The sequence below is a fragment of the Thunnus thynnus genome, chromosome 9 (genome assembly GCF_963924715.1).
Source record: "Thunnus thynnus chromosome 9, fThuThy2.1, whole genome shotgun sequence".
NCBI lineage: Eukaryota > Metazoa > Chordata > Actinopteri > Scombriformes > Scombridae > Thunnus > Thunnus thynnus.
In genome coordinates, this window is record NC_089525.1 from 12,132,195 (window position 1) to 12,156,829 (window position 24,635).

Genomic DNA, 24,635 nt, shown 5'->3' on the forward strand with positions numbered 1-24,635 from the left:
CGCTCACTACACACACACTGCAGAAAGTGAGTCCTGACCGCACTCACCCGTGTGATTGATCTGTCACTGAGACGGATGATGCTGTTGTCAACACATGAAACTGATAATGTCTTCATGCTACACATGCTCTAATGTTAATTTAGCAGTCAAATATTTATATTTATCTCATATTTATAGAAGCGGCAACATTGGCCAATCAAGATAAATTTAATTCCTAACCACATTTAAACATAATAAACTAAGAAAGCTTTCTACCTCTGTATCTCCACAGCTCTGACTAAAAATATTTGCCTTCTGAGCGCTGAACATAATAGCACTAATGGCCAGGATACAGGTGCTTTAGTTAAAAGCAGTTCCACACACACGTCAGCAACAGAGGAAATAAAAATATTATGTTAACTATTATATTACAGCTCCTGAATGGGCCAAAAGAACACACTGGTGTTATCATTATCCAGCCTGGACTGTCCAGACATTTTAAAATATCACATTAATATGTGTCCAGACTCAGGAAGTGAAGCAGGGAGCTAAAATAAAACTTGACCTTACAAAACTGATCATCTGAGACTCCTGTTAGCGTGAGAAACACAATGTGACAATTGGGGCTTTGTACATCTAGATGTAATGAAGCAGAAACAACGATAAGATAAGAGTCAAAAAAATTCTGATAATTTCTTTTTTTTATTTTGTTCTGAAAAAAAAAAATCACATAAATATAAATCACTTCAGAACTGCAGGAAGGTTTTGAAAGGGTGGAACACTTGAATTCACATTTTTTTTTGTAGCTAGACAGCTTAACATTGATCTGTGGGTGTTTCTCTTTTAATGATGGTAAGACAACATGACAAAACAACATATTTATACCAAATTATTGCTATAGTGCTCTGGCTCAAAGCCCCCACATTACATATTTGACTCCCTTTTAAACATTTCTTAGCCATTCAGACACATAAAAAGCTGTAAGTGCACAGTTTTGTTGCCTATTATCAACACACAGTCACATAAGAAGACCAGTGCACTGTATTGTAATGACAAACATTGAGCTGTCATAAGATAACGGTGGCCTAAAGATCCCCGAACCTGCAGGATAACTATTGAGTGGGTAAAGTGAAAGAGCAGCCGTCCCTCATTTAGAACCACCGCTGAGGACTTTAACCCCCAACCGTTCCGGTGAAGCTGCTCAGATTCGACTGGTTGTACTGGGCAACTTTCAAGTGTGAATGTCTGTGAGTGTGAGCAGGGTGTTTCTTAAAAATTACTGTTCTCAGTGAAACTACCCTAAAAATAAAAAAAAAGATAATGTCTAATCAGTGTGTTGATCAATTTATTAATGACAGTGCTATTGATCATCTGCTGAGTGCCAAAATTAAAAGCCAGAAATGAGATATTTATGCATCATGTCTTTTCATTAAAATACTTAATATCTCCAGGAGCTTTTACAATTTCTGTCATAAATAAATAACGTCCAATAAGAAATATAAAAACAACTGTAACATCAATTTTCAAAAGAAAAAAAAAAAAAAAAAAAAAAAACTGTTGAAGGTGGTTAAAAATCTACATAAATACAGTTAGCTTAAATAAATAAATTAAAATTATAAATATACCGTTTACTGTACACGAAAAAACAAAACAGAAGAAAAAGATGATAGACTTGTGCCGTGAAATATACAATGTTGTCTTTTGAGACACAAAAATCCAGGTTGAGCTCTCATTATTGATGATATATATATATATATTTTTTTTTTAATCTTGTTCAGCTCAGTTTGAAACTTCTCTTCACACAGTCAGGAAGCAGCACAGATTCTAGACATGTTCATTCCTCTTTCTCCTCGTTCCTTCGTGCTCATCACATCTCCAGTCCATTCTTGCGCGGGGGGGGGGGGGGTGGTTTCAGGTGGGAGGACGTCTACTCCTCCCAAGGCCCCCAGGAACACACTGAGCTGCCCGTTTTTCATCTGAACCTCCTGCAGAGGGGGAGGCGGACCACCCTCTGTTCCCTTCTTCATGTACGTTCCTTTTTCCTCTAGGACCTCCATTCACTTCTGTTTTTCTATTTTGAGGTAGAATTTCCGCATCTTTGCCTGACATTAAAAAAAAAAAAAAAAAGAGGTAGTTAGCAAAATCTTGTTTCATTCAGGCAACAAAAAGGAAAATGTTTTGTCAGTGCATGTGTGTTTGTGGCCCTGCTCTTCACTACTCACCCTTCTTTGTCTCCTCAGTGGTTGGACGCTAACCCTAGTTTGACCTTCTCCTCGCTCTCTACATCATACGCTCCCCGCTTGTGAAACCTGTAATCAAACCAACAAAAAAAAAAAGGAGCTTGCTCAGACTATTTTCTGTGACTATTACTAGATTCAGCTAAGCCTCCAGAAAAGCCCTTTATCTGTGTGTGTGTGTGTGTGTGTGTGTGTGTGTGTGTGTGTGTACAGCTGTGTGGGTTGGCGTGTGTCTTACTCACCTGAGCATTAGCAAGAGGCCTATGATTGTGAGGCAGATGGACGACAGCACCACGGCCACCACGGCCAGAGCTGTAGTCCGGTTGTAGCCCTCCTGAGGCCTCTCAACAGGCAGCGTGAAAAACTCGCACCTTTCCCCAGAGTAGCTCGGGTGGCACCTGCACACAAGGCAGAGAGGAGGGACGGAGGTTAATAATTGAGTGGGGCGGTTTTAAATTTTTGAACAGAGGGAGCGGTGGTGATAATAGATGTGGAGGTGGTACTTACACACAAGAAGGGACACGGAGGTTCCTCAGATACTGGCAGGTGCCGTGAATGCAGAAATCTTTATACTTCCTCAGGCAAGGATTCCTCTTCTTTCCTTTGCCTTTCCCCCTTTTTCTTCCCTTTCCTCTCCTTCTCTTTCCATCAGTGCTTTCGGCCTCCAGGATGGCGGAGGGGTCTTGGGGTTTGCTTGACATGGCAACTAAGCAAAAAAAACAAAAACAAATGAACAGTTATATCTCATTGTCTTTGTTAGGGAAGCTTGTGAAAACTGACATAAAAGCGGTAAGAAATTTGAGAAAATCGCCTTACCTCGTGGCATCTCCATTTCAGTATCCCCAGACATGCCATCCTCATATTCGTAGTAGTAATATTCATCGTCGTACTCCTCCTCGCCTTCCTGATCATACTCCACTGTTGTCACATCCACACCTCCTCTGCTCTCCTCTTCTGTCCTTCTGTCTTTGGTCGTATCCAAAAAGTTGATAACGGCCGTGTGCCGCTGCCTGTCGCTCTCATACCTGTCGACTGCTGCACCGCTGGCCAGTCGGGACACCTCTGGAGGAGAGAATGAGAGACGTTAAACCGTTAAAATGGTTTTTAAGTTTGGTTTCATACATTCTTTCACAGGATAGAGCCCTAAAACACTAGAAAGTCTTCTTCTATGGGGACAGACAGCATGCACAGGTTAGTGTGCCAAGGTGGGCGGACCTCTATGGGCAAGTTGAAACATGTTGTGAAGCTCCAGGCTGGATTTTTTGGCTTTTCAGTGCATCATGATCCCTGAAAAGCCAGGACCCCTGTTGCACAGGCCCAGATACAGAGAAGACACCCATTGGGATTGGAAGTTATTCAATGCCTTGCTCAGAGACACTTCAGCAGAGTGAAAACTGGCTAATATTGAGAATTGAACAAGAGCAGTTTAGATTTGTAGGCTTTGAAAGGGGAAATGTAGTGAGGGCAAATAAAAGTTGACAGATACCCTCACTGTACACACACACACACACACATACACACACACTCACACATGAAATGCATGGACAGACAGTTAGCTAATGTCAGGCAAGAATATGAGTTAAAAATAAATGTATCCAGTTACATAAAGCATGCTCTAAAATAGAGAGATGACCCCACTAGCTCCCGAATAGCCTGGCATCATGAAAATCGTTGCCTTAAAGGTTATGAAGTTTACAAGACATGTTGTAGCTTGAGAGCTTTACACTAATAGCCCGAGAAGAGGACAGTGTCACACAGGTAGACGCAGGAAGGACATGCCATAATAACACATCAACAGACACAGAAGCGAACTGGTGATATTACATGAAACTTACCCAAGGCGTGAACTAGCACGAGCACAACACTCAAAATCCTCATGATGCCAAAAAAAATGTCCAGTGACTTCTTCAAAAGAAAAAAAAATGTGTTTTTTAAAAGATGATTTACAAGTTGTATTCCTTTCCACTTGTTCCGGTTCTAAGTAGTCCTTCTTTTTCGCTTTTTTTCGGTGAGTTTGTGTGATTTTATCCCGCCTGATCGCGACCTCTTGGGTGTTTTTTTTGAGTTTTTTTTCCAGAGTCGGCTAGTGCGTCTCTGACGGTGCAGCCTGAGAGGAGCGGAGAGAAAGAGCGTCCGGACAGAGACTCCGCGGTATTTATGGCGCTCTCCACATCACCACGCCTACAGTACTGCTGTGTACAGGGCTGCTGTGTCAATGTATGAACTTAGGATATAAACTTCAACTTTAGGCTTAAGAGAGTGAAATTACTGCAGAGTGTGATTAGATGAATCTATTTATTATCCATTGGTGTGTAGCCATTTGGGCTGATCTATAATCACATTGAAAATCAGTCTGATGGTCCTCAGCAGGTCATGCAGCAATAGTAAAGGTGATTTCGCCCACAAGACTATAAAACATACAGTTGTTGATGTTGTATTTGTTGCCGTGGAGATAGATAGAAATGATCTCTATAGGATTATTTTAGTAGGGTATAATATATGAATCTGTCTGTATTCTGCCACTTTTCCCAACAGATATATGACATATGCCATTCTTGTGAATTTCAGAGTTGACGTACTTTGGCAATAGCTACATCTTCCTCTTAAATCATCTAAGGGAAATTACAGTGTTACAGCAGTCTCAAAACATTACACACACACACACACACACACACACACACACACACACAAACAGCCAAGTAAGACAAAATAACAGGATATGATCAATATTATTTTCATCATTGTAAAATGTGGGCATTAATGTTTCTTGTCTTTAATTTTTACTATTAATTTCAACTATTTTTTTTTTTTTTTTTTTTAACCCTTGACTCATTCTTGCAGACTACATTGTGGCTTTAGGGATTCAGTGCTGTTAAGTCCAGATGAGTCCAGCGCCTGTAATGGTTTACTGAGCATGCTGACATACATAAGTACATTGGCTTTATAAAGTAACCAGCACGCAGATTTAAAGTAAAATGATCGGAGTAACTTAAGAAATTAGTGACACAACCAGTAATAAAAAAAAAGAATAACTGCAAGATCAAAATGGTATTAATTATTATTTTTTTAATAATAAAATAGTGTCAGGAGTTGGGACAGCCAATAATGCACAGCTTGTGTGCGCCACCGTGTGGTCAAAGTAAGGAACTACAATATACTTTTTGAGAATAAGTTGAGCCTTTGAAGCTACTTTAACACAAGTCACTAAACAATTTACTCGTTGTGTCTAATTATCTGGTAAAACAGTGAGATTAAGAATATTTCATTGTTTTTTTAGAGAAGGTATTAAAAAAAAAGTTTTGTTCAAAATGAAACATGGCTAATGTTGAATTTCTAAAGTTGGGAGTAAGGTAATCTATGCAAAATGATAGTAAATATAACATAGGTAAATCTAACCATGATGACTTTATTCGGATCTAATAATCAAACAACAAATCAAACTAACATAAATCCGCAATTGGCATCAGCCTATTGAAATTAATGATCATCATCAGTTCTTCAATTTGGCTCCAATATATTTTGGCAAATAAATAAGATGTGACGATTCTTAAATTTAGTCTTAATTCCACACTGCGACAATAATAACTACATTATCATACAATATCAAATAAAGATCAAAATGAGGTCCTGGTAACTGCAGTGGGGATCTGTGTGTGTATGCAAGTTTTATCTCAGCAATCTTTGGGAGCAATTTAATGTGTGATCAGTCCACTCTTCATCCTGAGTCTTATTCCTTAGATTGTTACTTTTATGGAAAGACATGCAAAGTATATATATCATATCTTGCCTGGACTTTGGGTGTTTCTTGGTCTTATGTTGTTGAAGGACGCCTTCAATCCTTTCAAGGTGACTCAGCGGTGAGGGTTCGTGCGCTGGATCCATAATTGGTCAGGTTGTACTGTAACGGGTATATAATGGACCCAATAGCAGCACAAATGACACTGGAATAAATTTTACAGTCTTTATTTCACACAATGTCAAGGCAATAGTAGCACGGTCGGAGAAACACAGTTCTAATGAGTATGGCTCCACCGGGAATTGAACCCCTATCTTCCACTCCCAAAGCAGACAAAGACCAGGGAACAGGCATGCAGAACTCAGAGTCAGGGACAGAAGGCCGGTGGGTTTACCTGGGCAGAGACGACGAGCGATGGTCGAAGACAAGCTGATCAGGAACCAGGAAGGCAGTCCAGTGATGAAGGCAAGATGACTTCGCATAGTAGCAAAGGCAAGATGACAAAGAGGGAGTGGGCCTTATATACTGGCTTGCAGATGATGCAGATGATGGGCAGGTGGAAGCGTCAGGTGAAAGTGGTTGATGAGGGGTGTGGCAGAACTTTATTATCCTGTAGTTTATATCCATCAATGTAATGTAGCAAAGAGAGCAACACTTATCAGAACACTTACAGTTTTTATTGGCTGGCTTCAAGGCAGGTTGAGGTGAACAACAGAGATATTGTGGCTACTGGTACTGTAATTGCATTGATACCAGGTGAATTCCAGCTGGGGATTTTTGATGCACGTCATATTCCTCTCTCTCGACCCACTCAGTCAAACACCTCATGAAATCGGTGAACACCCAACTGGAGCATACACATTTTGTAATAAGCCAGACTATGATGAGAAGCAGAGTGTCATCACAGAAGGACACAAAAAATAACAATACATTAAAAACATCTCTTGAGAAGAACGTGTTTATTAAATATATGTTGGGAAAGTATATAAAATGTGTAAAGGAAACTTCATCATAGAAAGTGTAATTACCGTTCTCTAATGTCTACCAGTCCACACTTCAGTCCAGTAGATGGTGGTAATGGCACGTTTAAACCTATTCAAAGAAGAAGAATGGTTGCCGGGTGTGAAACTCTCGCGATATTTGTACGCTAAATTTAATATTAACCCTATCCCTAACGTTACCCTTTACCTAACCCCAACCCTAACCTTAACATTTAATCAAACCTTAACCATAACCTCTATCTAAGTCTTAACCTCAAGCCTAACCCCAACCGCGCCCGCGCAGTTGCCGATATTTTTTTCCTAGGATGGCGAAGTCACGATCCGCCCTACTCTGCCTCTGATTGGCTTGCCTTGATATTCTCACCATAATCTAAACCAATCTCACTCCTCATGCCTAAACCTAGCCAACTCAGCCAATGAATGCAACGAGTACTAGCCAATCAGAGGCAGAGTAGGGCGGGCCATGACTTCGCCATCCTAGTTGGGCCGCTTCAACATCCGTGGTCCGGTTGCAATAACGGGCTGGTCACGTGAATAATCCGGGAGAAGGGAGGGGGGACAAACATGGCAGACGAGTCAGGGGAAGTAGAAGTAAACACAGCTGCTGAGGATGGCGAAGAAAAACAACAGCAAGATGAACCCCAAATGTCGGGAGCCGCGACTGACGGCGAGGCTGGCGACAGCGACGGACAGGGTCGGACCGAGAAGTCGGCTCCGGAGGCGGCTGAAAGCAGCTGGTCGGCTCCCATCCTGTCTCTGGCTCGGAAGGCCACGGAGACGATTAGCAGCGGGGTGAGCTACGCTGCTGCCCCGAGAACCCCCGCACAGCCACCCGCTGCGAGCTCCCCGACGGAAAAGGAGCCCGGGAATGAGCCAAACAACACCGCAAAAAAGCTTCCAGGTAGGCTGTGGCTATTACTGACCTTTGGCCCTCAAACTAACTCCCTCAGTTTAATCCAAGTTATAAAACATTGCACTCAGAGTCCCTCTTAGTGCTTCCTCATGGGCATCAGCTGTCATTACACATGACCTCATGAGCAAAACTGGGATTTTATGGTTTAGTGACCGTGAAAATAGACCTATGTGTAGTGTTTATTCTGCGTTAAGCACTGAGTCTCTACTAAGCCTACATCTGTCTGTATGATCTCATGTCAGTGTTTTCTTCCTTGCATTGCATCCTGTACAGTGCTGCCCCCCAAAGACCCCATGGCAATAGAAAGATCCAACCTCCTCAGCATGATGAAGCTGAGCATCAAGGTATTAATCCAGTCCTCACTGAGTCTGGGCAGGACACTGGACTCAGAGTACCCTCCCCTGCAGCAGTTCTTTGTTGTTCTGGAGCATTGCCTCAAACATGGGTTAAAAGGTGAGACAGCCCATGAAGATGACTTTTTAAAATTTAGATTGATAAATGTGGAACCAATAAGATGGCCTTAAGTTTATTGACATTCTCTACATTCTGTCTTTTCAGCCAAGAAATCCTTCATCGGTCAGAACAAGTCCATTTGGGGACCTTTGGAACTGGTTGAGAAGTTGTGTCCGGAGTCTGTTAATATTGCCACAAGTGCCAGAGACCTGCCCGGCATTAAGTATGCTATTGCCAACTGTTTTAGTTAAACATTTGACACATGTTTAACTATTGGCAGTTAATTTTTCTGTCATTTCCTCTCAGGACCGGTGTGGGGAGAGGAAGGGCTTGGCTACATTTAGCACTCATGCAAAAGAAAGTAGCTGACTATATGAAAGCCCTGCTGGACCGTAAAGATCTCCTGAGGTTAGTTACAGTGAGCTTAATAACAGGCATGTTCACATCTTCTTTTCCGCTGCACATGCTACTTGCAATCACCTCCATGTTTGTCTAATCCTAGTGAGTTTTATGACTCTGGAGCGTTGATGATGGAGGAGGAGGGGGCGGTGATGGGCGGACTGCTCGTGGGCCTCAACGTAATTGATGCTAATCTTTGTATTAAAGGGGAGGATCTAGATTCTCAGGTGAGTGCTGAATAGGCTCTCTGAGCTTTTACATCTTAGCAGTCACACCTCATCTTCTTTTTTGTGAATCAAGTTAATCAGGATATATAGTGATGAAATTTATTTCCAATTAGGTGGGAGTCATTGACTTCTCCCTTTACCTGAAAGACCCTGCCAACAGTGAGACTGCAAAGGAGTGAGTGCTTTAAAATAGCTTTTATTTTATTCTGTCCTTGTTGTGGTCTGAACGGCATCATGATAATTACATACAGACTCACATTGCACACTACTTTTCTCCTCTCATAGTTTATCTACTCATGCTTTTGTTTTTCCAGTGATAACAAGATGACAGCCATCTTAGACCAGAAGCATTACATTGAGGAGTTAAATCGTCACCTCAGTGGCACCGTCACCGACCTTCAGGCTAAGATGGACTCTCTAGAGAAGACCAACAGCAAACTTGTAGAGGAGGTCAGAAGGACTCTGTGGGAACAGTTGTGTGGTTGTACTTTGGGAATGCAACAAATGTTTGGATTGCACCAATCAATCTAAAAAAAGGCATTCCTCTCCAATGTCAACATACTGTAGCGTCTGTGTGCATTAGGTGTGTTTCACCTGACTGATGAGTAGTGTGTTTCTGTTTCTTTAGCTGACAGCAGCAACTGACAGAATCAACTCTCTGCGGGAAGAACAGGAACAGCTGAAAAAGGAGAATGAGTCGATCTTGCAGTCCAGCCAGAAAAAGGAAGAGGTCAGAATGCATCTGCAAAAAAGAAAGAGAAAAATGCAACTAAAGCACTCCCAAATCTGAAAAATACACATATTGTATGTCGTATTTGCTTTTCCAGGCAGCACTTCAAGACAGCCAGGTGGAGCTGGAGACGTACAAACAAACTCGACAGGGTCTGGATGAGATGTACAATGTGGTGTGGACACAGTACAAAGAGGAGAAGCGCATTCGCCAGGTCAGATATCGACAGGCTACAGCACTAGAATATAATAACATTCTTGCTTAAAGGGGCACTCTACAGATTTTACACATGAAGCTCAGTTTACACTACTCAGCCTGTGAAAACATCTTTATAGTGTGTTCTGTGGCTCTTTAAGGTAGAATTACAAAGTTTGAAAACATAACCCCTGATGATGTCATCAGGGGTTATCTTGGCTTGGGCTCAAGACCTAAAATGTTAAACAGAAAGCTGGCGTTTCAAACTGGAGGTATGGAGTTTGAAAGAAGTGGGCATTTAAAAAGCAGGGATGGTCTAATGAAGGATGTTGTTAAGTTATGGAAAATGTAGGATCCAATGTTTTTGGAGCTAATGTGTGGTATTTAAACATAAGTCAACTACGTCAACATTAGTAGTAATCAATGACTTAAAGTAAGAAATATCATATTACACTAAATTCATACAATACCAGTATACAAAGATTAGCTTAAATACAAGTATATACAACAGGAATAATATATCAAGAAATTAATTTACAGCATATGTAAAAAAAAAAAAAAAAAAACCTTTAAATGTGTGAAAAGTTCACGTTAATGGGCCTCCACATAAAATAGTTGATCTGTAAAGAAAGTGTCTGCAAGTGTGTATTGTAACAACCAACCACATCAAATACAAGAGAAGGTGTATCTAACTGTCTGAGATGACTGTACATGAATAAAATCCAATACAGAACAAAAACATATGAGGCAACAGAATATACAGAAATACAGGTTAGAAAAAAAACTGCATGGTAATCTATCTGATGTGGTTATAAGCAATGGAGAAGAAAAAATCAGTCAGTCAAGATAGTAAAGACAGTCGAGACGCTCTACTTCCTTTAGTTTAGGCAATAAACATTGAACTCTCCTTTAGTATTTGGCAACAAAAAAGTCATTCAGGTGCTCTGTGTTGCTACTTGGTGGGGTGAGGCAGAAGAAGCTTTTTGGATAGGTGGTATTATCTGGGATAAAATGCAAGTTAAGTCTGTATATTCCATTATTAATCAATATTAAGAAAAGAACCCAGCAGTGTGAGTACAGTGTGTATTTATCAGTCATTTGGCCTCTCAGATTTTTCTACATAGTGGGGTGGATGCCTGCCAACACAGCATGAGCCCATGTAGTTTCATTTAAAAAAAAAAAAAGGTCTTGCTACCTTCTGTAGTGATCAGACTACAGAACTAAATTTGACTCACGCCTTTTGTATGTGTGCAATGCATGATGTCAGGAGCTGGAGCGTGAGTTGGAGCTGCAGGTGGGGCTGAAGCAAGAGATGGAGGTGGCCATGAAGCTGCTGGAGAAGGACACGCATGAGAAACAGGACACACTGGCAGCCCTGCGACTCCAGCTTGACCAAGTCAAGACTCTTAACCTTCAGATGTTCCACAAAGCGCAGGTAGACACGCACGAATACACCTTTTAATTCTCCGGCGTGCTCGCTGAGACACAACACGCATTTACTCAACCTGTGTTGCTCTTTTAAGGACTCTGAACGAGAAGCAGAAAAAAAGCAGGCGGAGGCCGTGCAGCTTGAGGAGAAGATGAATGAAATGGAGAAGGTCATGATGGAACTAGAGCAGAGGTATGTATTTGTGCATCCGTGAATTTCTGTGCATTAAATGATGTTTAATGAATAAATTAATATTCTATATTTGTCTTTTTCTGTGCCACAGACTACAGAACTCAGAGCAGGAGCGCAAAAAGAGCGACCAGTCAGACAAAGACATGAAGGTTGAGCTGGAGGGAAAAGTGGACGCTTTGCAGAAACAGTTGACTGACCTGGATACACTAAGGTGAGGACATACATAGTTGGGGAAAATATATATAAATGGGTATATCACAAGTTAAACTTAAGAAACAGAAATCCTCATACAGAATGATAAAATAATAACATTAACTCAAACACATCTACCAAAAGTGCTATCCAAGTTAAAAATGCGTTCAAGTTTGTATCATATAACTTGACTGTCTCTGATTGTTAGTGACGGTTCTTATTTAGATTAAAATTTTAAACGTGTACATGACATACAGGATTAAATTGTCCTTTTCTCTGTGCTCAGACTGGGTTTGGAGAATGAGCTGCGCACTGAGAGGGAGCAGAGACAAGGCCTGCAGAAAGCTCTCCAAAGGGAGCAAGACAACAGCGTCGAACTCCGCACACAGCTGCAACAACTCCAGGGCCTGCACACGGTCAGTGTCACACTTGCACAAGAGTTAAGTGTCAGTCAACTCAGGAAGTGGAGTCATCATTCAAAACGAGGATAAACTGTGGCAACGTTTATGTGTGTGGTGCATGTGATTTGATTTGTGGAAATTAAGAATATATATAAATGAAAGACAGTCATAAATAACCATTTTAATGAAAGATAAAGAGTTCTTATAGCGGTTTGGTTAATTTAATCCTGGTGTACCATCTCACACCTGCTCTCAGATCAGTTAGCATAAATTGTTCCTGGTTGAATATTGTATAAATAACATACAGTATATGGATATTTGTGATGTCATTACTGCAATCCAACTGGCACGACAGCTTCAGCAAAACATCCTTTTAATAGTTTTTCTCTCATACAAAATGTTTGTGTGTAATGATGGTGCAGGAGCTGGAGGATTTGAAGCAGGAGAAGATGCAGCTACAGCAGACGTGTGAGGAGCAGGAACAGGCGTTACAAGAGATGGGACTTCATCTTAGCCAGTCAGTACTTATGATATTGTCCTCTTTTTTTTTTTTTTTATTGTTGCTAGTCAATACCTTTCCATATCATATTTTTGTGTTGTCTTCATCTTTGTCAAAGGTCTAAACTCAAGATGGAAGACTTCAAGGAGGTCAACAAAGCCCTGAAGGTAAAATGTGAAAAATTATTCCATATCGTCTAATTGAAAATCCCGAGTGGAAGTTTTATCTTATATGTCCGTCGCTCCTTTAAGGGCCACGCTTGGCTGAAAGACGATGAGGCTACACAGTGCAAGCAGTGCCAGAAGGAGTTCTCCATCTCACGCAGAAAGGTAGGTGCCTGTTTTTATTTGCATTTTATGTAATCTGCATCATCACAGTAACTTCAATAATCAGTGTATGTTTGTGTTTTCAGCACCACTGTAGAAACTGCGGAGACATTTACTGCAACAACTGCTCCGGTAACGAGCTGGCCTTACCATCCTATCCTCGACCCGTGCGGGTGTGCGACATGTGTCACTCCCTCCTGCTGCAGAGAAGCTCGTCCACGGTTTCCTGACACCTACAAGCTTACGCAGTATTTCTACTGAAGCTTTCTAACACTGCACATACTCACCCACTATGATTTTTAACTACATATGTTTAAAAAAAAAAGTCATCAAATCTTAGGGAAATGTGATTTGGTGTTCCATTTCCACAGTTACCTGAAATTCAGGAACATTAGTACATATGCATTACATAATGGGCCGCCTTTTTAACACTGATGGGATGAGCTATTACAGTTTATGCAGACTTTGTGTTGTAGAGACTTGACTTTGCATAGAAGTTGAAATGGTTTGGGCTGTTTGTGATCAATATTTCATTGTGATTTTGTGCAGCAGGGCTGGAAAAACATGAGTTTGGTACTCACTTAATACACTGATTATTTTAATGTGTGTCGTTTTTCTAATTAAAACGTTGGATATAGATTACGTTGAGGTCCCATCAAGGTCACAGTTGGTTTTCAGCTTTTTGTTGAAGAAAATCTGTGTTTATAAAGAACACGTGTACTTCATTTGATATTGTTCAACTTGTCATGCACCTGCTCTGTAACAGACTACGGGCCCGGCTGGATTCATGCAAAATTATTGTATAAATGACTAGAATGTTAACAAATCAAACTATTTTAGAATGTATTATAACAACGAGGTTTTGTGGATCGTGTCAGCTGCTACAAAGCCGTTTTCTTAAGTCATTTGGGCATGGTGACCAAAAGTTTTATATCTAGATATTTGATAAATGAATAAAGCCTCCTGTTTTGCAATGTTTGTTTCAATTAGATATTCCAGACTAGTTTATTCACTTTGTGCACAGGAAATACAAATAGCATTTGAAGCAGTAGAAACCTTCATGTCAGCAGTTTTGATATTCAGTTGCCCTTGATATAGCCCTCATCAAGAAAAACTGCCCTATCAACAGTCACACCTTAACAAAACATGCTCTGAATATGTGAAGTCTCAAATTCAGATTAACATTTCAACTGGAAATAAAAAAAAGGCTGATCACTACATATAAAGGTGAAACAAGGTCTAAACAGAGGATACCAGACATTTTCGGGTTTTTTTTTTTTGTTCATGCACTCAGACATTGAAACTAGTGTTAAAGCCACCAGCACAGGATGAATTAACCTTGAGGAAACAGCCAGGTGTCTGGAGAACGAGAACACAAAAAAACGGCACACTTCCCGGTAATGAAAATTTAAAGCACGGTTCCTGTGATGTGTCAAATCTGTGAGGAATGGGGAAGACAAACAGCGCTTCTCTCTGACACTTGTGATACCAGACGATCTCATTTCTCTCTGAAGATCATCCACTTTAAAAAAAATTACAAACCCTACCCCTCATTATTTTTTCAAAACAACCTCACCTGACCCTACCCTATGTTTACTAGGTGAGACTTACATTTCCAGTCCTTCCAGCAAAATGCTGAGTTAAAAAAAACACATAAGGGAACACAAAAAAAAGAAAAGGAAAAAAAAAAAAATCTACATTCCCCATCCCCCACTCAGTCCATTCATAGAGCCTCTGCTTCCTCCTCCTCCACCGCTGCCGTAGTAACTGCTTCCCATTCCGCCCTGGTTACCTAACAAGAGAGAGAAAATACACACTATAGGACCGAGGAGTTCATCAAGAAGTCAGACACAGAAACACACTGCATCTGTCTTTCAAACCAAAAACCGGCCTGTAACTGACATCATATCCACACACTAATATTGGATTTACGTTGTTATCTACAACAGATTTATGAACAGTCTTGTAAAAGATTTGACATGATCTATAAAAAAGGGGAAAGTTCAGCTTTGGTTAGGGAGTAAAATGTATTTGCTGGAGGGCTACTGTTTTTAAGAGTGCTTTAAGAGTAGGAAAGGTCGTAGTTCAGGGTGGATGTAGAGGAACGTAATTACAACAGAGCTGACACTCACTATAATCACTGTAGCCGCCCATGTTTCCTTGGCTGCTGTATCCACCAGAATACCCTGAGCTCAGCTGGCCGCCGCTATAAGACGACTGGTTCCCTGTAAAAGAGGACAGACGACATCAGGTTTTGAGAGAACAGAAGCAACAGAATTAAACAAAAAGATGTATCTATCAATATATCAAGTTATTGTCTGCTGCCCATTTTTGTGAAACAACTACTTGCCTGAACAAGTGTCCAAGCATCAACAACAGCAGCATATTATGTTTGTGTGCAACCTCTTTCATCCAAATGAAGTCATTGGCCTCACAAACTCTGTTAAAAATACTCACCCATGCCACCCATCATCTGGCTGCTGTAGGCGCCATTACTGCCACCTGCTGTTGAGTTTAAGAACAGCTCCACATAGCGGTGTTCTGAGGGGCAGAGAGAGAGAGAGAGAGAGAGACGTGAGCATCTACATGTAGCTGCAAGAGTGCGGGGGTGGTAAAGTCAAACTCATGTCAAACTCACGCATGTTGGCTTTGTCTTTGGACATGGCTGCCACAGCATCCTCGTGTGTTGCAAACTCTACATCTGCCTCACCGGTTACCCTGCCATCCGGGCCAATCTCAATATGGACCCGCACTGGATTCAACGGCGAGAAGAACTACGAAATGCAAAAACAAACAAACAAAAAAAACAATAAAGTGGTGCTACACTTTAAAATACAACCAAAACATCTCTGATATGGAGAGAATAAGTTGGATAACAGTGAACCATCAGTTTTGCAGATGTTCAGCTAATGAAGACAGTCAAAGCTGTTTCTCCGTCTTACATTGTAGATGTCTGTCTCTGTGGCTCTGTATGGCAGCCCCCTCATGTGGACACAGTGGCCTGTTGTGCTCTGGAAGGAAGACCCGCCATCGCCATACCGTCCATCGGATACACCTGAATACATACATAATCAAGATTAGCGCAAGGTCTTATGAGGAATTTACATTCTAATCTTATTAATGCTTTTGTGCAGTGTTAGCATGAAGGGACAAGGGTGAGTGATTATTCTTAACAGCGCCAGTTAAGATCACCAAATCTGATTTCAGTTCTTCAGTCCACTTGACACCCACCTCCTCCATAGCCTCCGCGACGCATTCTGTCATAGGATCCCCCTCGGCCCATCATGTTGTAGCCGCGACCACCAGACGGCCGGTCATAGGGGCCCGGTCTCTGCATGCCCATAGGCTTCCGCTGGGGTTCGTAGTGGGTCCGCACCTCAGCACGGCTACTCTTGAAGATCTCAATGTACCTAAGAGCATAGAGATACCACAGTGAGGGCATGGGGAATGGATCAGGCAAGACTGCATTTGCTCAATACTGATGAAACTGGGCTATGCAGATGCTGTCATGGTGTAGTCCATACGTAGCAATATCTTTGAACACTTTATGCTAGTTATTCATAGATTAAAAGAACTTATTAACTGAGTTGTAAAAAGGAAGTTGTCCAAATTGATAAGGGCCTTAATTACGTTGACACTTTTCTTATGGTTACCTGGAGTGATTTACAGATCTGATTCAATATGTTGTGATAGAGCGTCCTGTGTCCTTGCCATGACAGCCATTGTCCTGGTTTTAGAGGGACAGAGAGGGCTCCAGCCCTTCTGCAACCCACTCTAAGCATTACCTGTGACAGTGGGCTCCAGATCCTTGTGTACAGTGGCCCTCTGATTTTTACCACCAGGGATACTCCTTACCATTTATCAACCTGGACTGATGTTTAGTGCTGAGACACCATTTGTTCTCAAAATTAAGCATGTGCTCTAATTCGGGATTTCTCATGTTTTGAATGGTGCCCGAGCACTAATCTTCCCATTGAACATTGTGAGTGTGTGGCATACTTGGATCTAACATGGTACAATTAGTGTATGTGTTTGTGGTAAATATTACAAATATGCGTAAAATTAGCCAAGATCATTGTAGTGTCAGTTTTATATTTGGTTCACATGTTGAGGGTGCACACCATAAGAAAAGCAACTTATCCAGCCAACCAACCAACCATCCCCACCTGTGCCCTATTCTTTCCTTGTGTTTCTTTAGAGCCTTTTCAGCTATATCCTGTGAAGCAAACTGCACGAAGGCCTCCCCCGTACTCCTCCCCTGGATGTCCACCGGCAATGTTATCCCATTTGGCACGATTTCCAACCCTTCAACCCAAGGACAGATAACCCCAGCAGGGGACATATTAAATCACATGCCCAATCACAGAGATAGAACTTTCTCTAAAGAGAGATAGAAAACTTATGGAAAACTCTATACATCATCACACATACCAGTTCAGTTTTTAACCAGTGACTGGCAATTTAAACGACTTACATTTACTGTGTTTTGGGGATAAAATAGAAATGAGAGGATAGAGGAAGAATATGAAGAAGGGCATTGTGTGGGACATCAGGCTAGTATTGGTGTGTTGATGAAGAGAGAACAAGATCCTGGTGGGTGACATGAGTTAAAATTACTGTTTGCCCATTAGGTGCTAATCTAACATTTGGCATATATTCTGAGGAAAATGTTTTTAAAAAGACAAGGGTGTGAGGAAACGGGTAAAAGAAACAATGAGACTAGGGTAAGAGACTGTCCAATCAGTGATGAGTGAGATCCATTCCATCATTAGTACATTACCATTAGGCATAGACAACTTAAAAATGGAACCAAGCTGTTTCACAACATTGGACCCAGTTAAAGAAAACAAGTGATGAATATGGGCTAAAGATGGATATGATGGGCAAAGATGGGAGAGGGTGTTTGCATAACAGATTCCTGCCCTTGAACAAAATAAAAGAAGACTTCAAATAATTTCCCCATTTAACTGGCTTCCTTTTCCAGCGTCATTTCCTCACTGTCACTGATACAAAAAAAAAATACATTTTACAATTGGAATATGTAATATGCAATAGATTACAATTATTTTCCAATGTTATATTGTCTTTGTAAAGCAGATGTAGGAATTGGTCAGTGTCCGTGAGAGAAAGGAAACAAGAAAAGGAAGATTCTTTTTTTTTTTTTTTTTTAAACCAGAATAACAGCTAGTTTACCACTGAGGAGGATGACTTCTTACCTGAGAAAAACTGTACAATCTCCTCCTTGCTGCAGCCAAAGGGAAGGCCTCGGAGCCGGACGAGCCCATCTCCTGCCGTCTCTGGACAGTTTGGACCAGTGTGCTTCATGACCCAGTCCATCTCGACGTTGTTGGATTTAAACACTATGTCAGAGCACACAAAATATTAGTTATCACAGCTTTAAAACAGACACAATTACCGTGCCAATTACAGAATGAGTTATGAAAGTCTAACCTAGCAGTTAATACATACCCTCCACATATCTGTGACCCATAGTTTCTCTGTCCTTCTTCACTGCGATCTTCAGGTCTTCCTCTGTCTCCAACTCGACAAACGCCTCTCCACTGGGACGCCCCTCTCTTGTGTAGGTGAAGTGGATACCGCCTCCATTGTTGACAATTTTGCAATCTGCATTTCAAATATATTATTATTATTAAATTATGCCTAAATATGCCAGTTGTAGTATTCTTGTAAAAAAAATAAAAAAAACAAAAATCTACCTGAGAAAAACCTCTGTACTTCATCCACAGAGCAGGACCATGGGAGACCCCTGATTCGTACAACATATCCCTCATCAGCCATGACTGGTCACAATCCTTTGAAGAAAAATGTTACACTATTATTCAGTTTTTAAGTATACTACTAAACAGATAATACATCAAACTCAAAACAGCAGTAGTGGTGGTCAATATGTTTATAGTCTATCATGGTGTATTCAATTATTATCACAGTGTAATTATTTACAAAGGAAGCTTTAATAGATAAAATAACCATATGAGAATGTCTGCTTGTGATTAATGCAGTGAGTAAATACCAGAAAAAGAAGGGTTCTTTAAATCACATTGATGTTAATATTTTATAAGTCCAAATGATGCCAAAAGACAGTCACGCTCATTGATTAGTCTAAAACAATCAGAGATTTTAAAAAGGATAGCTAGCTACCTAAGTATGTACCCCACAGAAACAGTGTGTCCCAACTAACACTAAGAGCAAATTCTGATATACAGATTCACTGTATCTCACAGCAAATACCAAGAACAATGTAAATCTCATACCACATCAGTTAAATTGGCTGGACTTATTATTCACTTGGACTACAACACCACTTTATTTGCACTACACGTTTATATGCCATGTGCTAAATGAAGGATCATCATCTGGTTACTTTCGAAAGAGCGAAAAAGACTCCAAAGGGTCACAGTGTTCTTTGGGCTCCAGTTGCAGCATGGACGTAGCGTTAATTAACCTAGATGTGAATTAAGTTGGCTAGTTGGCAGTGCCATCTTGAGGCCGTTTGTTACAGCCAAGTGGTGGGTACCAAATCACAAATTTCAAATGGTTTAGCACGTCTCTGCTAATCAGAGTAATGTTAGAAACAGATACAAGACGCAAATACATTGCTATAATCATCCGATTTCCAGGTCTTATTTCCAACTTTAAGTTAGGACGGACGACCACTTCACAAAAAGCGCCAACCGGGAGTCCTTAACGGTTAACTACCGTCAGCTAACGTTAGCGACACAACGTCCAACTACTCTTGTTCGACACTATTTCGGGTGTTAAGGCGTTTTGGTGTTCGCTTAAACCACATTATGAGTCATTAATTAAGGCCATCGTTTATTTTACACAGCGTGCGTGGCCTTCCGCACATTCACTACCGCACCCAGACACAAGAACAAAAGCGGCCCTCTCAGCCTGCGCCATGTTATTAGCGCTACCCGTTAGCTTACAGGTTAGCATCTGCTAACTAACGGTAGTGTGATATAATTAGATTTATCTGCTGGTAGCTGCTATTGTGGCATGAAAGTTAGCACGTTTACTATTGTGTTTTTAGTAAGCAAAGTTAAACGTTAGCAGAAATTATCCATTTACCTGATACAATCGTGGATACAACACGCCGGAGTATGTATGACCGGACCTGCGTGATGCAGCTGAAACCTTGTACTGTGTTGCCAGAGCTGCTTAGCCCATCCCCCCTTTTCAACAACTACAAAACGACGTACTTAATTATTGCCTCTGTTCGACGCTGCTCCACACTCACGTTATTCAACACGACAAAACATTTAAATACATTTGTAACCAACATCATTACCACGCTGTTTTCAATTTTATCGAGATTCAAGAATGGTAAATTTTCTAAATTTGCTGTAATATCTTAAAATTGACAGGAAAAGGTGGGTTTTATACGTACCTGGCAACCCTATCCGAATAACCAGGCGCCCACGACACTGCCTGCGTCCACGCCCAAAAACGATGACGTTGTCGCCCCAGGCCCTGGCTGACCGGGGCCGGGAGGCATCTGTTGGCCTACAAATCCAAGTAAACCTGTTTACAGTGGTCAGTTAAGTTGCAATGCATTTCAATTTTTTAAGGTAGCGTGTACTTCACAGGCCGCTTGTCACAACGAAGCCAAACGGACCTTATGCTTATCAAAGCCAACTCAAAACATCTCAAAACATAATGACACTACCCCATTTATCAAGCTCATTTGGCAGATATTAGGGGGTTTTATGATACCTGGTTAACCTGGTTAACAGATATTTATTTAGGTAGACTGCAAGACTTTGCTGATGATTTTGATATGACTACGACTGGAGAATCACATGTTTAACATTTGGACAGAAGAAGTAAACAAGAACCATGCTCAGTCCTTACAACAACCAATCCAATCAATGATCCAAGGTGTTGATTCAGGAAAACTACATTTGCCCTTCCCTCAACAACTGGACATGTGCCTTTGAACAAGGCACTGTAGATTCCCCCACCCTTTTTTAGCTATTTAATGGCCAACAGCAGTAAACAATAATAGTGACCTGCTGCCAGGTTGAAATTTGTCTATCTGTTAAAGGTGGAAAGTTACCAATGACATGTTCATTTACAATTTTAAGGTACTCTTTACTTACTTTGAGTGTTTCTCTTTTGTGCTTTTTTGTATTCTTCTAATAAACACCCTCTAAGTAGAGCAGTTCACTCTACTGCATTTATCTGATTGCTTGCTAGTTAAATCGCCTAAATTCGTAAAATTTGATGCATTCCCCTATACTGAATTACAAAAGAGTTTATGGTTTAACTTCACACTGCCCAGGGCATTTATAGCATCACAGTACTGCTTAATTTCTATTCATGAATTAACAGTTTCAAATTCTAAAACCGTCATAAGTAGATTTACCTATAGCCAATATATACTTTGCTTAACTTTTTAATGTAAGAGTTACACTTTTACTGGTTTATTTTATACTGCAGTATGGCTGCTTATTATGTAAGTGCTTTAGTGAAAGATCCAAGTAAATCTCCCAATGCTGGTATATGTATAAATATCAACCCTAATGTGTGAACATTCATGTTCCTTCTCAGTATCAAACTAATTTGCTACACCATACTGAAAAAAGCAGGAGCTATCTCCCCTGTCTTCCCTTCCTTGTGTATTATGTCTCACAGAATTCGGCTGCCAATTAATCATTAAAACACATTGCCTATTTCCTGAAAGCAAACTACACACCAGAAAGTTTTACAATCAGATCAAATATTGTTCATGCATAGACAATCGCAACCAAAAAGGGTTCCATTATTGAACTATACCTCTTTGTGCCATTCTTCCTTGATAAATAAATAAGTAAAATAGATTATAGTGAAGTCTTTTAAATGTGTGAATACTCTCAAATTGGTTTTTGAACGAGAGAGCCAAAGTTCATATACCTCTGTGGCTTAAATATGAACTTCTTGTTTTTTGGGGTTGATGTGTGACTTTGTGTCTATTATTATCTATCACCTAACACACAATAATGAAATACGTAATAGGTTAATGGAAGTCATGGGGTTGCTTGTTCTGCAGAAAAGCATCTATATGATCACATTCTTCATTATAAATCCATTATAATTTTGTCATTCTGTTTGTCCATGCTGTGTTTCTGTAATTTGTGTTCTATTCAGTACACACAACATCTATTACATGTCTGTCCATCCTGGGAGAGGGATCCCTCCTCTGTTGCTCTTCCTGAGGTTTCTTCCATTTTTTTTTCTCTGTTAAAGGGGTTTTTTAGGGAGTTTTTCCTCATTCAGTCAAGGGTCTAAGGACAGAGGATGTTGTATTGCTTTACAGATTGTAAAACCCCCTGAGGCAAATTTGTGATATTGGGGTATACAAATAACATTGACTTGACTGTACATATGAAAGAGTTCATTTGAAATGCGAAGTATGATTATAATTGTGTAATTGTTTTTTTTTCTTGTTTTTTTCTCTATGTGTATTTTGCCTCATATCCTTGACTCCTACAAATATCCTCTCATGTTTTTTCTATTTCTGATCTTATTTTTTATGTTCACAAAAACATTAAAGTTGCAGCATAATGTAATTTGTGAGGTCCTGTTTTATATAGATATTGATTATGCCATTTAAAATCACATTAAAGGAGTAATAAAAATTTACAGCTGATATCAGTACTCTCTCTTACTGTAGTTACTGTATTTATGTGATTTCCCAATAAGAGTTGACATGAACTAGTGCAGCTATAGCTACACTGAAGTTGGCCTACCATGTCATGTCTTGACGTTCGTTCTACAGCCTCGTGATATTGGTAAACCTAACATGACGTTGCGGTCTCCTGTTTGACAAGCATTGATTTAAACCAATTGAAAATAGAGCTTTTTTCTGGTAAACCAATAGGATCGCCAGGATTCCCCCATAGAGGCGGTCTTTCTGAGAAACAGTGCGTATCGGGTTAGGTTGCTAGAAAGTTAATGGCTGGGGGAAAGAGATCCTCCTCAACCCTCGCTTCGGGAGAGTTTCTGGATTCCCTGAAGTAAAATAACGCAAATATCCTAAAAGAAAGAGCCTGGACGGACGTTTAAGTCAACAAGTAGCTCGTTAACACACGTTATCGTGAACATAAGTATGCAGGATGCAGTAGCCGGGACGGCAATGCTGACGGACGGCTTCGAGGACGAGATTGACTCGGTGACTCCTCGCTCCCCAGCGGCAGGGATGGGGGTAGGAGCGACGCCAGGAGGAGTCGGACTAGGGGGCATTGGGATTGGTGTAGGTGGGAAGAAAGTACGTTTGTACGGCGAGCCTGGCGGGCCTGCAGCAGAAAGACTGGATTTCAAACTAGCGGCTGCGGCCGTCCTCTCCTCGGGTCCAGGATCCGGTAGCGACGAAGACGAGGTTTCAGAGGTAGCTACGCTAAAACTAAGCTAAGCTAAGCTAAGCTAGTTAGCTAAGCCTAGCAGAGAGCTAGGCAACATTCCTCTTCTTGCGCGAGCTGGTTGCTAACGAATTAGCTCGCAGTTGGCAACCACCCCCCTCCCAGGCCGCTGAAATTACGTAAAATAAACCAGCACTTTACTCGAATAACACCTCTCTGTCACTTCCAGGTCCTTATGAAGAGTTTTGATGTCGATAATGTTTTGGTTGAGACACAAGCAGTTGTTCACTGCTAGCCGGCTAATATGTTTTATTTATGCCGCGCAGGCTGTGAGCACGGCCTAGTTCAGGGTGTTGCGAGACGACAGCACCGAGCGAGGCCGTCGTCTCGCAACACCCATCACAAGTTTGCAGCTCTTCCAACAGCCTTCCAGCCACAGCAAATGGAAGATGCCCGTTAAAAAAACCCACGGACGTACACCGGCCAGCTAACTATCTGCCATTTCGTAGTTGTGGTGCAATTACGTCACTTTTCCAGATCATGTAAATTAACTCCGATCAGCTAACTTTTCTATACGTTTAGATTACGTTTTTCCTTGCGGAACTATTCTAATTTTCGACAGCTGGTGTTGACAAATAAGTCAGTTGTTTTTTTCCCCCATCTTTCGCCTCTGTCGATCAGATGGCCACTACCACCGTGTCAACTTGATTTGCGTTGTCACAATTGAGAGTTCATGTTGAGAGGTTTCCCAACTTTCCATGTGCTGGCAGTCACACACGGGGGACAGGTGTGATGGCATCTCCTCATCTCAGCTTAACATACTGTAGACATGTTTTATAACAGCTCTGAGGGGATGCATAGATTATCCAAAATATTTGTCTCCACAGTACAAACGTGATGTTGTACCCAAAAAAATACCTTCTTAGATGGCAATGTGACAAAACCACACCTTGGGGGAATTTGTCAAAATGATCAAAAGGTTACCAGTCAGACTTACTAAATGCCATGTCATAACCAAACCTTTTTGACTAATGTGAGCTGCCGGTTTAAAGACATTAAGACTTCTCAGCCATACTATTGTCATGTAATTGAGTTGACTATATCATATGACCGTGGCAGACAGAGGAATGGAACTTGTCAGACTGCTAGATGATAAATATTTGATTTGCACAAATTTATCAAAGGTCTCATTTTAATAACATTTTCATGGTAACTTAATATTCATTGTCATCTAAAAGGTAATGTTGTATTCGCTGTCAGGAACACTATCATCAAGGAGTAGTGGGTGTGGAGAGAGTTGGCACTGCTGCACTATACACAGTACCTGTTGAGCTGTCTATTGTACCTAAATAATATCTGACCAGAGGG

At 40.9% G+C, this 24,635-nt stretch overlaps 4 protein-coding genes across 14 annotated transcripts in view; 2 read left to right on the forward strand and 2 right to left on the reverse strand.

Moving 5' to 3' along the window:
* Positions 1-661: 661 nt before the first annotated feature.
* hbegfa (heparin-binding EGF-like growth factor a) lies at positions 662-6,486 on the reverse strand. 3 transcript variants are annotated; one of them, XM_067598904.1, is made up of 6 exons: positions 6,347-6,483; positions 3,033-3,278; positions 2,724-2,922; positions 2,459-2,614; positions 2,202-2,288; positions 662-2,081 (listed from the first exon to the last, which is right to left on the reverse strand). In XM_067598904.1, the coding sequence occupies exons 1-5, from the start codon at positions 6,432-6,434 to the stop codon at positions 2,216-2,218; spliced, it is 762 nt and encodes a 253-aa protein (XP_067455005.1). In that variant the 5' UTR covers positions 6,435-6,483; the 3' UTR covers positions 662-2,081; positions 2,202-2,215. The 3 variants fall into 3 exon arrangements, with proteins under 3 accessions (XP_067455005.1, XP_067455007.1, XP_067455006.1); XM_067598906.1 differs by lacking the exon at positions 6,347-6,483 and adding an exon at positions 4,052-4,356; XM_067598905.1 differs by lacking the exon at positions 2,202-2,288 and having other exon boundaries at positions 6,347-6,486.
* A 963-nt stretch (positions 6,487-7,449) lies between these two features.
* On the forward strand, positions 7,450-13,883 carry rufy1 (RUN and FYVE domain containing 1). Its single transcript, XM_067598895.1, has 17 exons — positions 7,450-7,854; positions 8,140-8,319; positions 8,425-8,542; positions 8,626-8,727; positions 8,822-8,945; positions 9,059-9,120; positions 9,260-9,395; positions 9,574-9,675; positions 9,773-9,889; positions 11,138-11,305; positions 11,394-11,491; positions 11,583-11,702; positions 11,970-12,099; positions 12,507-12,601; positions 12,702-12,750; positions 12,835-12,912; positions 12,996-13,883. Exons 1-17 carry the CDS (start codon positions 7,518-7,520, stop codon positions 13,137-13,139), a joined length of 2,160 nt encoding a protein of 719 aa, XP_067454996.1. The 5' UTR covers positions 7,450-7,517; the 3' UTR covers positions 13,140-13,883.
* A 2-nt stretch (positions 13,884-13,885) lies between these two features.
* On the reverse strand, positions 13,886-20,105 carry hnrnph1 (heterogeneous nuclear ribonucleoprotein H1). Of its 2 annotated transcripts, none has more exons than XM_067598902.1 (11): positions 19,999-20,105; positions 18,627-18,722; positions 18,379-18,534; positions 18,126-18,269; positions 17,076-17,214; positions 16,141-16,319; positions 15,852-15,964; positions 15,548-15,683; positions 15,367-15,450; positions 15,042-15,134; positions 13,886-14,701 (listed from the first exon to the last, which is right to left on the reverse strand). In XM_067598902.1, exons 2-11 carry the CDS (start codon positions 18,706-18,708, stop codon positions 14,604-14,606), a joined length of 1,224 nt encoding a protein of 407 aa, XP_067455003.1. In that variant the 5' UTR covers positions 18,709-18,722; positions 19,999-20,105; the 3' UTR covers positions 13,886-14,603. The 2 variants fall into 2 exon arrangements, with proteins under 2 accessions (XP_067455003.1, XP_067455004.1); XM_067598903.1 differs by having other exon boundaries at positions 13,886-14,705.
* A 2,731-nt stretch (positions 20,106-22,836) lies between these two features.
* ankhd1 (ankyrin repeat and KH domain containing 1) overlaps positions 22,837-24,635 on the forward strand; it is a 32,203-nt gene continuing 30,404 nt past the window's right edge. For all 8 annotated transcript variants that reach the window (XM_067598884.1, XM_067598883.1, XM_067598885.1 and 5 more), the window contains exon 1: positions 22,837-23,296. In XM_067598884.1, the coding sequence (XP_067454985.1) occupies positions 23,018-23,296 (279 nt within the window). In that variant the 5' untranslated portion in view covers positions 22,837-23,017. The remainder of the gene's footprint in view (positions 23,297-24,635) is intronic.

What these genes read in the sequence shown, in the direction of transcription:
- rufy1 (XM_067598895.1), top strand. Translation starts at nt 7,518, where the DNA reads ATGGCAGACGAGTCAGGGGAAGTAGAAGTAAACACAGCTGCTGAGGAT. An exon ending in ACAGCAAACTTGTAGAGGAG is followed by an intron (nt 9,396 to 9,573) that starts GTCAGAAGGACT and finishes CTGTTTCTTTAG; the next exon opens with CTGACAGCAGCAACTGACAG. An exon ending in ATGGGACTTCATCTTAGCCA is followed by an intron (nt 12,602 to 12,701) that starts GTCAGTACTTAT and finishes TCTTTGTCAAAG; the next exon opens with GTCTAAACTCAAGATGGAAG.
- hnrnph1 (XM_067598902.1), bottom strand. Translation starts at nt 18,708, where the DNA reads ATGGCTGATGAGGGATATGTTGTACGAATCAGGGGTCTCCCATGGTCC. An exon ending in GGGTCACAGATATGTGGAGG is followed by an intron (nt 18,270 to 18,378) that starts GTATGTATTAAC and finishes GCTCTGACATAG; the next exon opens with TGTTTAAATCCAACAACGTC. An exon ending in GATTGTACAGTTTTTCTCAG is followed by an intron (nt 17,215 to 18,125) that starts GTAAGAAGTCAT and finishes CTTGGGTTGAAG; the next exon opens with GGTTGGAAATCGTGCCAAAT.
- hbegfa (XM_067598904.1), bottom strand. Translation starts at nt 6,434, where the DNA reads ATGCGAAGTCATCTTGCCTTCATCACTGGACTGCCTTCCTGGTTCCTG. An exon ending in CGCTCGTCGTCTCTGCCCAG is followed by an intron (nt 3,279 to 6,346) that starts GTAAACCCACCG and finishes TCTCTCCTCCAG; the next exon opens with AGGTGTCCCGACTGGCCAGC. An exon ending in GGCCTCTTGCTAATGCTCAG is followed by an intron (nt 2,289 to 2,458) that starts GTGAGTAAGACA and finishes GTTTGATTACAG; the next exon opens with GTTTCACAAGCGGGGAGCGT.